This window comes from Marmota flaviventris, chromosome 11, assembly GCF_047511675.1.
Source record: "Marmota flaviventris isolate mMarFla1 chromosome 11, mMarFla1.hap1, whole genome shotgun sequence".
Lineage (NCBI taxonomy): Eukaryota > Metazoa > Chordata > Mammalia > Rodentia > Sciuridae > Marmota > Marmota flaviventris.
The window spans coordinates 3348984-3366434 of NC_092508.1; the positions used below are offsets into that span (position 1 = coordinate 3348984).

Consider the following 17451-nt stretch of genomic DNA (forward strand, 5'->3'; position numbering starts at 1 on the left):
GGGGTGATTGCTCTTAGCTCTTGGTGTCTATTTAAAATTGTAAATTATCGAAGTGTTGATTTCAGATACATCAATGTAGATTTCATATAAATTGTTCTGATGCTTTTGGAGGAGTTGACGGTGCCCATTCTGAATGTCCCACAGGAGAGGGCTGGGGACAGGTGCTGGGCATGGGGAGGAGGCGTTTGGAAGGAGAGTCATCTGGACAGGGTGCCTTGGGAGGACAGGAAGGGGCTCAGAGAGGGGGAGCCAAGAGAGCCCGAGAGTTGGGTTCATTATCCCTGTTTTTGGTAGCCTCAAAGACTCCTGGATGATATTCGTGAGGTGGCCCCAAGATTCCTTCCAACTCTAGGATTCCCTGGTTTGCTGAGCTCTGCGTCCAACAGTACTTGATGTTTGCAGGCTGCAGTTCTCGAGGGCGAGCCGCTCATTCAGAGTATTCGTCCTTCTCCATATTCGCAGTCCTCTGCCCCGGGTTGCTAAGAGGTCCTTTGTGCCCTCCACCTCTGGACATGGCTTTGTTCACACACCTGTAGGATGGGGGAGGGTGGGAAGTATTCCTTCTCCTGCTCCTGGTCTGGGGACATTTCAGGGCCTCAGGGACTGTCTGCTCAGGACAGCAGCAGGGCAGCCAAGGTGGCTGTTCAGTGCCCACAGGGGCACCGGCAGTGATGTTCTCTTTTCCTTCTAGGGAGATGACGGGCGAGATGGAGTTGGCAGTGAAGGACGCAGAGGCAAAAAAGTATGTCCTGCGAGGCTCTGGAAAAGTCCCTGTTGTCTCATGATTTAGAGAATTCTCTGTTTAAATCTTATTGTATTTTAGTGATAGATATTTATGTTTGATGATTCTACAGACTTTTTTTTTTCTTTCAAGGTCAATTTATTTTAGGTGATTTTAAGTTGGTACCCAATATTGAGCCACTTATTTGTGTTTTACAGGGAGAAAGAGGATTCCCTGGGTACCCAGGACCAAAGGTAAATATTCCCTGGGTTTGCAGGAGTCCGTGTGTCTGTGAACCAAAAAGCACATCATCTTGGCTTCAGTCGCCACATACTCACTCCACCTCCCTGGGAAAGACCCCACCCTCTCCGGGGTACTCCCTCTTCTAGCACAAGGAGGTGACAGCACAGCGCTTGTGAGGTTCCCTGGAGTAAGAGTGTAAGATGCGGTAGCTTCTGGGATACTGTCACTGCTGATTAAATAACCCAGGCTGTCAGCAAGTGCCACCAGGACGCTGGCAGCCCTCGAGAAGCCAGCCCCTAAGCACCTGGCCGTCCTGAGAGTGTGGTCCAGACGCCTCACGGCAGTCCTGCCCACGGTCCCCAGCTGGACCTTCTGTTCCAGAGCTTGATGTGCTATTTTTTGGTTCTCTTCCAGGGAGTCCCTGGTGAGCCGGGGGGAGCTGGAACACCTGGACCCAAAGGCATCCGAGGCCGAAGGGTGAGCTCGCCTGGGCCTGGGCCGCGGCTGGGAATGGCTACGTGCAGAAGAGCATCACTAACTGCCGAGGCCCGGGAAATCGCCCTTCCCTTGGGCCTGGCCAGTGCCACCACGGGGTGAAAGAGCAGGAACCCCAGGTCCTAGGCCAGTGTCTCATGGCCCCCTGGAGCTGTGGTCTGCGACCTTCCTCCTTGCCCTCCTGCCCACTGGGCAGTCCTCAGAGCCCCCTCCCCTAGGATGCCTCAAGGTGCCCAGCCCCCAGTCACCCCCAGTGGGGCGTGAGGGAGGCTCAAGTCAGGGGACTTTGGGAGTCCGTGCAGTCACATTTGGCCAGGGCCCCGGACAGTGGGGCAGCGGGGCTCGCTAGGTGTCGGGGCCACTTACGAGGGCTCCTGGTTGGACCACAGGCTCTGCAGCACTGGCTGATGAGCCTCCCCTTCTGTTAGCTGCTCCCGGATCTGGATTTCTCTCTTTAGTGGACTTTCCTTGCCCTCCTAAGACTGCACCGGGTCTTGAATTAGGGACCCATGCTCTAGGCGGAGGCGAACATGGCTAAGACTTATCTCCAGCCTGCAGTGCAGTTGGGCAGTGAGGGTGATGGCGCTGTAAATGTGGTCAGCGAAGACAGTCAAGTGAGGCATTTTTACTCAAGGTGGAGTTGGAAGCACGATCAGTCATCCGCACCAGAGATCCTCTAATTCATTTGCGGTTACTGAATCTCTTGGGCCTTCGAGCTAACGCTTTGGTTGGTTGGCGGGCAAGCCTTTGTCCCACCTGAACCTGCCAGAGAGCACAGTCATGCGAACTGACTCCAGTGTCCAGGTCCCTTGTTCTGCACTTGACTTGTGGGGCGTTTGCATCCCTGAGTGGGGACTCAGTGGGGGTGTGGGATGTTGGGTCGATTGCCTTCACCATCCTTCCCGGCTGCAGGAGCTGGGAATGAGCAGGGTCTGTTCTACCCACTCTAGGGAAATTCAGGACCTCCGGGGGCTGTCGGACAGAAGGGAGACCCTGGCTACCCGGGACCATCCGTAAGTACCCATCTAGCTCCACCTGAGCCCAGGGGTGGGTAAGGCTGGGGACTTTCCATGGGTCCCTAGAGACTCCCTCATGTTTTCCTCACAAGAATGGGCTGGGTTTTGTTATTTTTTGAAAAAAACACTGCCCTTCTTATATTATAATGGGGAAAAGAACTTTTGAATTTTGGAATAACAAGAAACTTTAAACAACCTGTTTCCTGGGAGCTGGGTGTGGCTAGGTGGCAGAGCCTATGCTGAGGATGCACCAGGTGTCCTGATCTGATCCCCAGCCTATAAACCAAAAGCAAGTGTTTCCTGTGGTTCTCTGCAGTCCAGGGAACGCTGTGATTTGCCTTTATAATTTCCTGATATCGGCCTGTGAGGGGAAAACAAGAGCAAAGTCAGTGCGTCTTGTTTGCATCTCATGGAGGTGGTCTACCTGTGTCAGGTCCTGGTGTGGGGAGTCTCCCTTTGCCCACTGAATCTCCATGGGATCTCCAGATGTGTGGCTGAGAAGCCACTAGCCATGCTTCCACCAGGAGCCAGGAGAACTCTATTACTAATATCTTTGTGTCCTTATTTTACTTTGTTTCTGTATTGAAATTGATGAGGTTCACAGGTGAATGGAAAAGGTGACTTTGGGTTGTAAAAGTGACTCCTGGAGGGACAGATGAAGGGCCTTGTTTGGGTGGAGCAGGGTGGCCATCAGGGTATGAGGCCTTGGGGTGAGCAGCCTAGCTCTGTCTTAGAGCCGGGGGGTGGGTGGGGACAGTCCAGTCGAGATGGGAGGCTGTGGACACCCAGGGCCTGGGATGGTTTAGCGGTGCCCCCCCCCCCACCGGCTTCTGTGTGCAAGCTCTCCTCTCGGGAGAGGGGTATCCAGGCTCAGGCTCAGGTGTGGACTGGCCATTAATGGGTGACAGGCCCCTAGGATGAGGGTATGCAGCTACTCTGCAAGCCAGGCTGCCCGCCAAGGGACGCACTGCTATTCTGGGTCTTCTCTGCTGAGCTGTTTGAGCAATCAAGGCGAGTTTAGAGCGAGCGGCTGGAGTGGCCAAGGTCACCAAGGGTCTGCCTCGCTCCCGTCACGTTAGCGTGGGCCAAAGGCAGTTCCTCTGAATGCCACATCCGCACCACAGCTGCGCCTCTCAGCCTGTCCTCCCTTGGTTTCACAGGGTCACAAAGGCAATCGAGGCGACTCCATTGACGTAAGTTGCATGCGTCCAGAGCAAACCATTGTCCTGCCGGCCTTGCTCCCGCTCTCCTCACACACTCTTCCGTTTTTCTTTTAAAGCAATGTGCCCTTGTCCAGAGCATCAAAGACAAATGCCGTAAGTGCAGACCTCCTTGGCCCTGACACGGGTATCTTTACCTTTGAACCCTCAAGCCATAGACGTGCCCTTCACCGTTTCTTCTCCTTCTCCCTTTCTAGCTTGCTGCTATGGTAAGTGACTGCGGTGGTGCCACTTTCTTCTGAGGAGAGGAGGACCCTTCCCAGTGAGTACTGTCTGCCAACCCGCCCCTCTCCACAGGGCCCCTGGAGTGCCCCGTCTTCCCGACGGAGCTAGCCTTTGCTTTGGACACCTCTGAGGGGGTCACCCAGGACACGTTCAGCGGGATGCGAGACGTTCTTCTGAAGGTGGTGGACGGCTTGACCATTGCGGAGAGCAACTGCCCCAGGGGGGCCCGTGTGGCCGTGGTCACCTACAACAGCGAGGTGACCACAGAGATCAGGTTTGCCGACTCCAGGAAGAAGGCCGTCCTCCTGGAGAGCATCCGGAACCTCCAGGTGCCGCTGACCTCCAAGCAGCACGGCCTGGAGACAGCCGTGTCCTTCGTGGCCAGGAACACGTTTAAGCGCGTGAGGAGTGGGTTCCTGATGAGGAAGGTGGCCGTCTTCTTCAGCAACAAGCCCACCAGGGCCTCCCCGCAGCTGCGGGAGGCCGTGCTCAAGCTCTCGGACGCGGGCATCACCCCGCTGTTCCTCACGAGCCAGGAGGACCGGCAGCTCGTCAACGCCCTGCAGGTCTGGGCTCCGCGGCCGCCGCGGCCTCCCTCTCCTCCCGCCCCGGGGAGCTTCTCAGCACACCCCGCTCTCCAGGGTGGACTTGCGTCCCGGTGAGGCCAAGCTGAGGACCTCTGGGAGGTGTCCGAGGCTCTGGCCCCGGTGCGGCGCCAGCCACCCCTCCAGGTCCCTCCTCACGGTCTGCAGCTCTGACCTGCTAGTGAGGCTCTGGGCCTCGCCACCGAGTCCAGCGTCAGTGTTGGTGGATTCCCTCTGCCTCCCAAGAGGGTGGTGTGGCCGTGTCCCTTCCTCAAGGGACCTGGAAACACTCCCTGTGTGCACGGCCAGGCCCACCTTCCCTGCGCCTCTGGGACATGTGCCCTTCCCAGTTGATACTAACGTTGACTTGCTGTAATTGATGAATTAATGTTTATCCAGGGCCACTTCTGCTGGGTCTGTCCAAAGCATGTGGTCAAGGGGTGCGAAAGGCAGGAGCCCCTGACCTGGATCGGGGGGCCTTGGTGCTGGTCCCATCCTGGCCTGCTTGCCCTCACAGGGCCTTAGGTCTCTCTCCTGTAAGGGGAGGCTGGGGTGATGGTGTCCAGTGTCTTCCCTTCAACATGGTGTTCTGTTGTCCTCTGCATGCATGGGCAGGGGACAGTGGGCCATGGCCACCGTTTCTCCGTGCCTTATTCTACGGGACTGTGTGGGCCAGTTTGAGCACAGGGCACTGGGCCCGGGGTCCAGTTGGAACTGTGTTTGTGTGAGGGTTCCCTTTTCATGCCTCCTCCCTATGTGGGCGGAGTGACCTGGCGCACATGTGATTCTTGACAGTGTTTTCTGGAAGGTGAAGAAAGGATTCTTCCTTTATCCTTCACTCTCTCACTCAAGTTGATGAGTAGTGACAGTTTGCACGCCAGCCACTGTGATGGGCAGAGCTCTTCCCTGCTGGGAGTGATTTCCTGTGGGCTTGGTCACTATCGAAGCCTCAAAGGGTGGGGACCGGATGGGGCTCACATTTGCCAACTGCTGCTGTTGCTAAAAGTAATCCAATATCTAAGTCCCCGGTATTTGTTAGAGGACACACCAGACGTTTGACTTACATTATCTCATTTAATCCACCAAATAACTCCATTAACGGGAAGGTACCACTAACCCTGTATTATAGCAGAAGAAACAGAACCCCAGAGAGGTTGAATAATTTCACATGAGGCCCAGCAGAAGGTGCAGGAGGAGGAACTGAACTCAGCCCATCCCTTAGAACAAGCCCTGTGCCTTCCTCTCGGACAGTGCCGCTCCCCTCCCCCGACCCAGGTGGGAAGGTTCTGAGCCCCTGGGAAGTTGGTCTACTGATGTGACTTGGATTTATTCCTATACGTTCAAATAGTTCCCTGTCACCAACCCTCCCATACCAGGCATCTCTCCTTTTGTTTAAACCAGATCAACAACACAGCGGTGGGGCACGCCCTCGTCCTGCCTGCAAGGGGGGACCTCACGGACTTCCTGAAGAACGTGCTCACCTGCCACGTTTGCCTGGGTAAGGTCTTCTCCAGGGGAAAGTCTATCCACGGCGATTCAGGATCACAGCCACGGGGGACCTCCTAGTGAGACTGTGAGCTGTCTGAAGCGCTGGAGTTAAACTAAGAGGCTCCTGGGGGCCAATGTAAATGCCGATGAGGGGCCTTCTTATTTAAAGTGGACCTCCCCACACAGAGCCTCTCTTCTAGAGGGAGACAAAGGAGAAGGTGGCCCCATTCCAGTTACAGCCTTAAAATCTGGGATTAAAATGTTTGGCTAAAGTGACCTTTCAGAAACTATTTCTTCAAAGAGTGGCTAAGAATGGGGATAATGTTCCCTTTTCATTTGAAATGATGGTCTGGTGATGATAAAGGGAGTACTTTACTGATTTGTTCTTCTAATGAGTTTTAGGGGGTGAGAGCTGATATCTGGCCACAATCAAGTTGAGAGATAATAGGTTTCCGTCCTGGGTGGCAGTTCTGAGTACCCAGACTCCCAGCCGAGGGGCCCACGGGGCTGCGGGAGCCCCAGGATAAGTGGGCTGCCACGCTTCTTTCCAGACATCTGCAACATCGACCCATCCTGCGGATTTGGCAGCTGGAGGCCAGCCTTCAGGGACAGGAGAGCAGCAGGCAGCGATGAGGACATTGACCTGGCTTTCATCCTGGACAGCTCAGAGGCCACCACTCTGTTCCAGTTCAACGAGATGAAGAAGTACATAGGCTACCTGGTCAGGCAGCTGGACCTGAGCCCAGACCCCAAGGCCTCGCAGCACTTTGCCAGGGTGGCCGTCGTGCAGCAAGCCCCCTTCGAGTCTGTGAGCAACGCCAGCGTGCCGCCTGCGCGGGTGGAGTTCTCCCTGACGGACTACGGCTCCAAGGAGAAGCTGCTGGACTTCCTGAGCAGGGGCATGACGCAACTGCAGGGGACCCAGGCCTTGGGCAGTGCCATCGAGTACACCATAGAGAACGTCTTTGAGAGTGCCCCCAACCCCCGGGACCTGAAGATCGTGGTGCTGATGCTGACGGGCAAGATGCAGCAGCAGCAGCTGGAGGAGGCCCAGAGAGCCGTCCTCCAGGCCAAGTGCAAGGGCTACTTCTTTGTGGTCCTGGGCATTGGCAGGAAGGTGAACGTCAAGGAGGTGTATGGCTTTGCCAGCGAGCCCAACGACGTCTTTTTCAAACTAGTGGACAAGTCGACTGAGCTCAACGAGGAGCCTTTGATGCGCTTTGGGAGGCTGCTGCCGTCCTTTGTCAGCAGTAAGTCCTGCAGAGCCTAGCACTTGTCTGGCCACGCTCTGTGCTAGCCCCACAGTCCAGGCCACTGGGGCAGGCAGGTAGCCACAGGAGAGATACCAGTGTGCTGACATGCACGTGACCCTTTGCTCAACAAGTAGATGTGATGCCTGTCATATGCTAGAAATGCTCTTAGGAGCCAGCGTCAGCAGGGGACACACAGACAACAGTCCTGGTCCTCATTTACTCATTTTTAATCCCAAATTTGATGGGGACCTCCTTGCCGTAAGATGCTATTGGTGTTCCAGAGGTTTGCTGGGTGGGCAAGGGGGTCAAGCAGACATTCACTATGCATGCCCCAATAAGCTGATGCCTTAAAGAAGTGTATCCTGTGGGGGGCATTGATCTGGGATTAGCCACCAAGCCCACGCTTGCTTCCCCTGCATCTTTGCCACTGGGGATCTTCCTCCCTAGAATATTCCCCCACCTTCTTATCAAATGCATCAAAACTCACCCTGTCTGCCCCAGCTCACTGTGGGTACTCCCTCTCTCAAGGCCTGTGCTTGGTGAACCTGGATGCCAAACTTGGGCCATCTGTTATCTGGACCACTGGTCATTTTTTTGGTGGGTCTGGTACAATGCATAGTCAAACAAGCAGAGGCTGTGTATCACCCCAATGGGGGATCTGCAAAGTCTGAACACACAGGGCCCCGCTGAATATTTATGGTCCAAGGGAAAGTCTGTAAAGGCCTTTCCCCAGAACACACCAGGGAAACGTGAAGCAAAGGAAAGCCACACGTCCACCCAGGGATTGCTGTTCCTGTCTTCAGAAGGTTAAAAACAAAAGTGTTATCGAGCAAAGCTCTGAGAAAATATTAACTGTAATTGGACTATAATTTGATGTTTGGAGTTTGGAACTTGCTAAGCTCTCCTCATGAGTTTTCTTCTATTCCTGTCTTCTTCCTCACATTGAGTGAATACCATCTTTAACCCAATCACTCAATTACCAAATAGAACATACTGGCCTGAGCTGTGGTATGAATCTAGTACCATCACCCTTAATGGTTAACATCACTGGGCTTAGCTTGTCTGGAAGAACCAATTAATTTGATAAATATTTATGGCCGACTAAGCATTATCTCTAGTCATATCAGACTGATTTTAATTTCCATGTGACTCATGTGCAGTTCAAATATTTTTTCTTGTTTTTCTCTAGGTGAAAATGCTTTTTACTTGTCCCCAGATATTAGGAAACAGTGTGATTGGTTCCAAGGGGACCAACCAGCAACTGCTATGAAGTTTGGTCACAAACAAGTGTAAGTGATTATAATTATTTTTGAAAAAATTGTGGTGCTATAGGTGGAATGCAGAGGTCCTCCAACCATCCTCTAACTTTATGGAGGAGGACATTGACATTCAGATAGTATGACGTCTCAAAGGTAATGTAGGATGTTCTTAAAGAATTTGTTATATTGGTTAGCTTTTGCTGCATAACAAACTACCCCAAACTCAGTGGAATGGCTTACAGCAGTGATTATTTAATTCATTGAGAATTCTGGCTGGGCTCAGCTGGGTGGTTCTTCTGGTCTCTGCTGGGCTCTTGAGTGTGCTGTGGTCAGCCATTTGTAGATATGGACTGGCAGGTCCAGAATGGTCTCCACTGGGCTGGTTCACCTCTGTTCCATGGGTCTCTCATCCTCCAGCAGGCTAGCCTGTTTGTTCATAAGGTGACCAGGCCAGTACCATGGAAAGTCGGTGGCAGTGTGCCAAGAGTCTTGAAACCTAAGAGACCTGGTACACTGCTGACTTCTACCCCATCTGTTAGCCAAAACCCATGTCCAAAAACTGGCCTAGATTTAAAGGTGGAAAACTAGGCCAAGAGGGGACCTGGCGTGTCACGTTATTCAGAATATGGACACAGAGAAGGTAGATGTTCGAGGCCGTATGTCTAAACAGTCTGTTGTACCTGGTGTGATAGGATTTCTTTTCTTTTTTTTTAAAATATGTTTTAGTTGTTGATAGACATTTACTTTGTTTTTATTTCTATGTGGTGCTGAGAATTGAACCCAGTGCTTCATGCATACTAGGCAAGCACTGTACCACTGAGCCACAATCCCAGCCCTGTGTGATAGGATGTCGTAAGAACTGAATACAAAAAAGTATTAAGCAAAGCATTAATAATCGTAATAATCTTGCAATCACTAATGCTGCGGTAGCGTATGGAGGTGGCAGCCCTGGGAGGCAACATGTATGCCTTCCAGGAAGAGGAACGAGAGCTGGGAGACTGGAGGACCACGGTACCGCGGTGCTGCGGCTCGTGGACCTGCTCCATGGCCCATGCCCTGCTCCATTTCTGGTGCCAACTCTAGGAACAGAGAGGAGGAGAACGTGGCCACATGAGAGGACTAGGTGGGGTGGAGGGGGACATGGTTGCAGGAGCTGAGCTCATGTGGGTGTCAGCTATTTGTGCTCCTTAAGGGACTGCCACAGTATGTCACACTTAAGTGGGGGTGGAGGTTCTTTGCACCAGATGAGAAGTGAAACCATCCTTGGAAAACGAATGTCAGTTCCCCAGCTGACCTGGGGGTGCGGGAGAGCCACCTCTTTCTGTTGCAGACCCTTCTCTCTGTCACCCTGTAAGTCCTTCAGCTCCTGCCCCCATCGTCAGAGGGAGTGGTGCCAAATCCCTGCCTAGTAAGCTGAAAGTCATGACCAAGGCAGCTACGACCCTCCCCAGGCACTGGGATGCCGGCCCAGCCGGATCCAGGTTCACAGGCTCTATCTACTCTTCAGCTTTTCATGGACCCCATTTTTTTTCTGAAATAACCTCTAAAGTTGGCTCAACTGACTCATCTTTAGGAAAACTGAATGAACAAAGTAACAGTATTTGTACTTTTATGATATCAGCTTGAAAATATCCTGCATATGATTTGTAGCATGATACAGCTGTAAAGTAGTTGAATTTTCATCTAAAAGCAAGAATGAAGCATGGATCTGTGCTGTTGCATTGTTTGATGCTGTTGTAGATTTTTTAAAATTTATTTTTTAGTTGTAGTTGGACACAATAACTTTATTTTATTTATTTATTTTTATGTGGTGCCAAGGATCAAACCCAGGGCCTCGCACGTGCTAGGCGAGTGCTCTACCGCTGAGCCAGGACCCCAGCCCACTGTTGCAAGTTTTTGTACACATACACAAAAATTGATACAAACAAAAGATACACACATTTTCAGCCAACAATGAGCCATAGGAGCAAAGCGTTATATGCTGACCTCATAACTTTCTAGTTCAACGTGGCATTTTGATGAATGGACACCTTTTTACAGTGAAAATAGCTAATTACTAATTTTATTTAATTTTAATGTATGTTTCAGTTTGTTAAGTGTTATAATTAGAACACTGTTAATATTTATTCTCTTATATCTTATTTCTGTCTTTTAAAAATGAATTGAAAATAAGATGTCAGATGTTCTTATAGTACCATGTAAGCTTTATTTTTAAGGATTCTATTTTTAGATGCCATTCAATATCTTTTTTTAGTGTCCCAAATTCTAAAATTAAGAAACTCTGAACATGTGCAATACTATGCCTAATCTCTAAAAAACTATAGGGCAAGCATTTTTGCTAAAACAGCACATTTCCCATAGATCCTTGGGTCGATGTCTTCGACTACTTAGATAACATGCAAAGTTACAGGTGGAAGTAACCTTTAATCTGTTTTAACAGAAACATTCCAAATAATGTTACTTCAAGTCCAACATCCAAACCAGTGACCACAACGAAGCCAGTGACCACAACAAAGCCGGTGACCACCACAACAAAACCAGCCACCATTGTGAACTTGCCGCCTGCCAAGCCAGCTGCTGCACGACCTGTCCCTGCCAAGCCCGCGGCTGCCAAGCCTGTGGCCACCAAGCCGGCCACGGCCCGACCTGCAGTGGTGGCTAAGCCAGCGGCAGCGGTGAAATCTGCAGCTGTGAGACCCCCTGCCCCTGCTGCAAAGCCAGCAGCCACCAAGCCCGAGGCTCCTAGGTCCCAGGCCAAGCCAGCTGCCACCAAGCCCGTTGCTGCCAAGCCCGTGGGTAAGAAGCCCAGCTGGGGCTGCCTTGCTACACCCTCCCAGGCCCCTCTGAGGGTGCCCTTGGAGGCCGATTTGCAGTCGGAATGTGGTTAGTGATCCCCTTGGTGATCTTTGTCCCTGCTGTGAGGCATATGGTCACAGAATAGGGTCTCAGGCTGTGCATTGTGGCAATATTAGGTATTGATTAGGATCTGGGTGATCATCCTTGCCCAAAGACGAACCTGCAAGCTCCTTCTAAACATAGTAAAGATGCGTGTCCGACTCTGACAGGTATGAGAGGTAGCTGGGTTCGAGGCGCCCAGCGTGCGTGGGTTATCTTCCTCAAAGTCGATGCTAAAAGATGCTAAGAAAGTCACCCCTGTAGAGGAACATGAGGCAGAATGTATGTGCTCAGGAAAGGTGGGAATTGCTTTCAGTTCATGAGCAGAATGGAAGCAGAGATCCCTTTAACAGAATTTTATGCTATGCCCTAAAGTTTCATGACTTAGATTTTAAATGGCAAGGCTCATTTTGTCCTGAGCGTCTTCCTATAGCTCTCCAGATCTTGCATTTTCAAAGTATCCCCTTAACAATGGAGATTTTCAAAAGGAGGTTATGCACCTTGCTGGTGAGTAATGAGACTTTTAATTATTCTTAGTTAGTGAACTTCATGTTTCACGCATGCTGAGTGTGACAGTATTTCTCAGGAGCTTGAAGGAGAAATTAGTTCAACTTCCAGATCGATTGTGCTGACTCATGGCTTTCAGGTGTCCTCCTCGCCTGGGTGGCACAGTCACACGGGCCCGATTCTTTACCTCCATGCTCTGCTCTGGTCTGTCTTTCAGCTAAGGTGTCCCGAGAAGTCCAGGTATCTGAGATCACCGAGAACAGTGCCAGACTCCACTGGGAGAAGCCTGAGCCTCCTAGTTCTTATTTTTATGACCTTGCTGTCACCTTGGCCCACGACCGGTCCCTGGTTCTGAGGCAGAACCTCACAGTCACCAACCGCGTCATTGGGGGCCTGCTGGCCGGGCAGACCTACCATGTGGTGGTGGTCTGCTACCTGCGGTCACAGGTCAAAGCCATCTACCAAGGAAGCTTCAGTACAAGTGAGTACAGGTGGCCTCACAGGCCACCTGCTTTGTACCCGGGATACCCAGTGGGACAGAAGGGAGCAATTGTGATGGCATCTATCCTGAAGTACCAGCAACGTTTAAATGGCAAAATAAGAATCCAGGGTGCTTTGGTTACACCCTAAGTTTATAGAGCAACAGAATAAAAGGGGGTTCCATGTGAATGTGCTCTGGCTCTTGGGTTCTGGCTGCTGCATGGAGGAAACCAGGTTCTCTGTGCCTGAGAGCAGCCTGCTAAGGTGGGGGTCTCTGCTGCCCCACCTGGCCCTGGAAAGTAGCCGCGAGTCACTACCTTCTTAGGGAGCAATGGAGAGACTATGAGGACTCGCTCCCAGGGCAGCGAGGCCAGCAGCCTCTGCCTCCCTGGCCCACCAGTCTCATGCTCTGCCAGCTCCTCCCCATCACTGAAGACTGCCTTCCCAGCCGTAACCCAGGGGCCCTTCTCTCTGTCTTTCTGAGTTCCTTCCTCTTGACCTCTACTGCTCCAGGGAGGTGGGAGCAGGCCAGGCCCCTCTTCTTTTCAGGCCAGTGTGACTCAGATTGGGGGATCACAGGGGGAGGGGGGATCACAGGGGGAGGGGGGATCACAGGGGGAGGGGGGTGATTCCCCTTGGCAACCACTGGTCAGGCTCAGCATCCCCAGGAATCAGAGACCTGCCCAACCCTGGCCTTCGGTTTTCTTGGATGCCGTGGAAGAGGTTTGTGGGAGATGAGAGGGTTTCCTCCACCCTGAAGGCTGCTGTGCCTGGATTGCTGCGGAGTTCTCGGTGGCTGGTTTCTGGTTTGCCTAGGTTTGCATGCATTTTTCTTTTACAGAGAAAACTCAGCCTCCACTTCCACCTCCACAATCAGCAAGGTCAGCTTCTAGTGCAACCATCAATCTAATGGTGAACACAGAACCCTTGGCTCTTACTGAGACAGGTAAGCTACAAAAATGAGGTGCTCTGGGGGCACTTGGGGAATTCTTCCAAGAATTTTAAAGTTTTCAAAGTCTTGATTCTAGCTCCTCTCCCTGGGTCTAGTTCCCATGACCTCTATGGGGAAAGTTCCAAGTTGGCTCTGAGAGGCCCAGATGGTGTCAGTCTGCATGTTCCCAGCTGTAAATGAAGCTGTACCTTGCCTGCCACCAGATTTGCAGAGGAAATTGGGTGGGAGTTGCTTCTAAGGCTCCAGGCCGAATCCTCTGTGCCTCGTTGGAGACTCAAGTTGATGGTGGTCTATGGTGGTGTGAAGAGAGGGCTTTGTCCCCTCCATGATTCACTCCCATAAATGAAACTGCTTGGGAGAAAACAGGATGGTCCAGATTGGAGCCGTGAGATGCCTGGGTTTGAATGTGACCCCTGGGGTGCTGTGGTCCCAGGTCCTGAGCACACAGCCTGGGCTTGCTCTCGTGTCCTGCTCTCTCGGGTGCCTGAGCCCAGGTGTGCCGCTCAGCTAACATTTATCGGCGACTGGGCAGCCATGATTTGGGTACACACAGCTGTTGCTGGCCTTGTTCGTCATTGAGAGATGATCACTAAAGAGGTCACTGTTTTGCCTAAGTGTATGCAGCAAAAGATTTGGTACTAACATAAAAACAGTGCCAAACTCCACTGGGAGAAGCCTGAGCCCCCTAGTTCTTATTTTTATGAGCTTGCTGTCACCTTGGCCCATGACCAGTCCCTGGTTTTGAGGCAGAACCTTACAGTCACTGACCATGTCATTGGGGGCCTGCTGGCCCGGCAGACCTACCCCGTGGTCTTCCATGGGATTTTAGGTGTGATATTGTTTTACAGACCCCAAAGCATAAGTTTCTGCTACATATGGGAACATACGAGAACAATTCAATCACTTTTGCTGTATCACCCCATTCAGGAGGAGGACCATCTCGGGTTACAATGGGTACTTCTGTAATGAATTCTGATGGAGGGGAGGGTGTTTGTGGCTGGTTTCATGCTGTGCTAGATTTAGGAGCAGCTGAGGCTGTGTGAGAAGTCAGCAGGTGGCATAGATTTAATATGCATTGAGAGAAGCAACAGCACTTTATTATTCTGAACTATCTTGTGTGGTTCTTGGATCTGTCTTGTATATTCCTCATTTTACTCTTTCCACTGTAAGTCTCTGAAATGATGCTCATTTCTCTACCTCATGCTTCTGTAGGGGATGCATCCCATTTCATCTATTTAAATCAAATTAGATGGTTCTGAGCATTTTGTAACTCCTCCACACCTGCCTCTTTGGGGCCGCTGGGCAGTGGAGGCCTCCTGTCAGAGTGCTTTCTTCCAGTGACAGACCTTCCCCGTGTCCACACACACCAGCATGTTCACAATCCCCGCATACAGGACCGTCTGTAGAGATGCCAAGCACAGAGTTACTAGGAGGGTCACTGAGTCACGCGGGAATTGTGGCTGTTACACACTGGAGTTTAATAAGGGCTGATAAGTGACCTACTTTCAGAACTGAATACTGTTGAATTATAGTTTGCCTTTGGAGACAAGTTGAGCAATCGGTCCGTCAGAATGGCCACGTGTCTTTTAAACTTCTTTCACCTTTTAAAAGGAAAGGCTGGTAGAAAACTAGGACATTCTCTCCTCACTATAAACTTATGGAAATAAGCCAGGTGTTCTAGTAGATGGGGTAATAAAGTTTTAGCTTCTTAGAGATTGTATAAAAAGACTGGACAAAAGATTTTAATGCTGTGGTTTTCAACTCAAGCTAAGAAGCTGGAGCTAGGCACATGTGATGTCGGTAGGGCTGGGAGAAGACTCAAGTTTTGATTTCTGTTCATAAGCAGCTTCCTGAGTCCTGCATCAAAGGACTGTCAAGGAGCCACTGCCCCTGTCCTGCAGCTCCAGTTTCTGAGCCCCACAAAGGCTTCCCAGACAAGAGGATTGACCTCAAAGGGAAGTTGCAAGGAATACACCAGATTCCTCCAAAACATGAACAGGGCAGATCCAGTGCACTCTCCGAGGCGCTGAAGTCTCAAGCCCCCACCCCAAGCCTAGGGCTGACTCCGTCCCTGGTAGTGGAGGTTGTAAAATGTCTCGCAAACTTTTGCTTCATTGAGAGAACATGACTTGGAGTAACCACAAGTCGGCAAGCCTGTGGAAGTTTCTGGTTCTCGTATGTGTGGTCCAGAAGGATCAGCATGGATAAACAGCGCTGAGCTAACATACACAACATAATCTTGAAACACAAATCTGGTGGGGCCGTTTTTGTTTTTTCTGGTAGAGTTGCAAGTTTCAGAACTAGGAGACTGTCTTCCAGCCAGACTCCCAACGCAGGCACCTCCTCCCCACATGATAGAGAGAGAAGAGGTGTTGAGATGGCAGCCTGGGCTTCCCTCAGGCTGCAGGGCGTCTGACACACTGAACCCTTGACACTGGTGGGTCCTGTCACTCAAGCGCGTGTTCTCTGACCATGTCACGTGTGTTGTGCACGTGCCTTCGTGTGAATTTCCCACTCAGATAGCATGGAGGTGCAAGCTCCCTGCCTTTCTTAAGAGCAAGGCCCTGCACCATTGATCTCTGCAGCCAAGATGTATTTTCTAAACATCTCAGGCAAAATTAAGCTTTAAAACCAGCTTTCCCAAATGGACATGCATGCATTTTAATTTATTTTATCTTATGGACCATTAACTTATTACAAACTCAGTTTAGATTCACAAAGGTGTGTCTCTTTCTCCGTGTGAAATGTTAGCAATTCTTTACTTCCATGAATAAAAGATTCCATCCTGACAACCTGCATTTTTGCCCGAGTTTACCATTTTGGACCCATGTTTGAGTCCATTTAGAAATTGGTGGGCAAGGACACAATGAAATGAAAGGCCCTGGCCCTAGGCATCTAATTCAGGGGAAGGAGATGACCAACAGTAATATTTGAGCTTTCCATTGCGTATATTAACGTTTTCCTGTTTCAAAAGCCACATTTTAAGAGAATTTTGTTTTTGCTTTGATGCTAGGGGTTGAGTTCAAGCTAAACACAAGCTTTACATTGAGCTACACCCCCAACCCAAGAGATGCCTGTTTATGGAGAATTTGACAGACACAGGCACATATGTTGGACAGAGTGGCTACGGGATTCTTTGTCTCCCACATAAGGCCTGGCCCTTGGTCTAGAGGGAAATGGCTGCCTGCAAGACCCTGAGTGTAAGACCCTGACTGGCGACAAGGGTTGGTTCCACTAGGGGGACAACAGCCCCATTACCTGCCATTCAGGATCCTAGGTTTCGCAGTACTACATGATTCTGTTTGAAATGGTTAACGTTTTCTTTGCAGTACTAGGGATTGAATCTAGGGTCTCCCACGGCTGAGCCACATCCCCGCCCTTTGTATTTTTTATTTTGAGACAGGTTCTTACTAAGTTGTTCAGACTGACCTCCAATTTGCAATCCTCTTGCCTCAGCCTTCCAAGTCGCTGGGATTATAGGTGTGTGCCACTGTGCCCAGCAAAACTTGTATTTTCTAATTTTAAACAAAGTAAAATTAACCCTCTTCCTCCGTCCAACACAAAAAATTCCCTTTCTACCTTTTGCTTTCTTCAGCATCTAAAACGTCACACCCCAGCCCTTTCCTGGGGTCCATGTGTTGCCTGCAGATATGGCCATTAGCTAGAGGTGATGGGAAGATCTCTCACTCGCGTCACAGCCTAAGAGCATCGAGAGTTCATACCAGGCACCGAGCACCGAGCCTCAGGCTTTGTCACCAGGACAGCTGACAGTACCATGTGCTGTCAATTTTGGTTTTAGGGTTTGTTGCCACCTCTCCCCTCCCTCATCTAATTTTGGCTAAGGAGGCTTTGTATAGAAGTTTAGATGTTACCAAAGGCACCTCTCTGAGGTGCCCAAACAAAATCAAAGCCAGGAAGTTTACATTATGCAATATTACAAAAAGAGTCCTAAACTATTGGCTTACCCATATGAGTTAAGGAAGAGTCCAACGCAGAAACTCACCAAAATAATTAACATTCTGTGTTACTTGTTCTAGACATTGGCAGTCTGTGAACTGGTCACGTTTTGTCCGAGCAGACGTCACCGGGCCAATCATACAGCTCTGGAGGAGC

General features: G+C 50.8%; 1 protein-coding gene across 1 annotated transcript in view; it reads left to right on the forward strand.

The window, feature by feature from the left end:
- Nucleotides 1-17451, forward strand: part of Col6a3 (collagen type VI alpha 3 chain) — a 78630-nt gene that overhangs the window by 57694 nt on the left and 3485 nt on the right. The window contains exons 29-42 of the mRNA XM_027951696.3: nucleotides 692-742; nucleotides 940-975; nucleotides 1379-1441; nucleotides 2410-2472; nucleotides 3636-3668; nucleotides 3755-3791; nucleotides 3893-3904; nucleotides 3993-4486; nucleotides 5906-6002; nucleotides 6544-7242; nucleotides 8435-8534; nucleotides 10945-11300; nucleotides 12124-12387; nucleotides 13228-13332. Coding sequence (XP_027807497.2) covers nucleotides 692-742; nucleotides 940-975; nucleotides 1379-1441; nucleotides 2410-2472; nucleotides 3636-3668; nucleotides 3755-3791; nucleotides 3893-3904; nucleotides 3993-4486; nucleotides 5906-6002; nucleotides 6544-7242; nucleotides 8435-8534; nucleotides 10945-11300; nucleotides 12124-12387; nucleotides 13228-13332 — 2410 coding nt within the window. The remainder of the gene's footprint in view (nucleotides 1-691; nucleotides 743-939; nucleotides 976-1378; nucleotides 1442-2409; nucleotides 2473-3635; nucleotides 3669-3754; nucleotides 3792-3892; nucleotides 3905-3992; nucleotides 4487-5905; nucleotides 6003-6543; nucleotides 7243-8434; nucleotides 8535-10944; nucleotides 11301-12123; nucleotides 12388-13227; nucleotides 13333-17451) is intronic.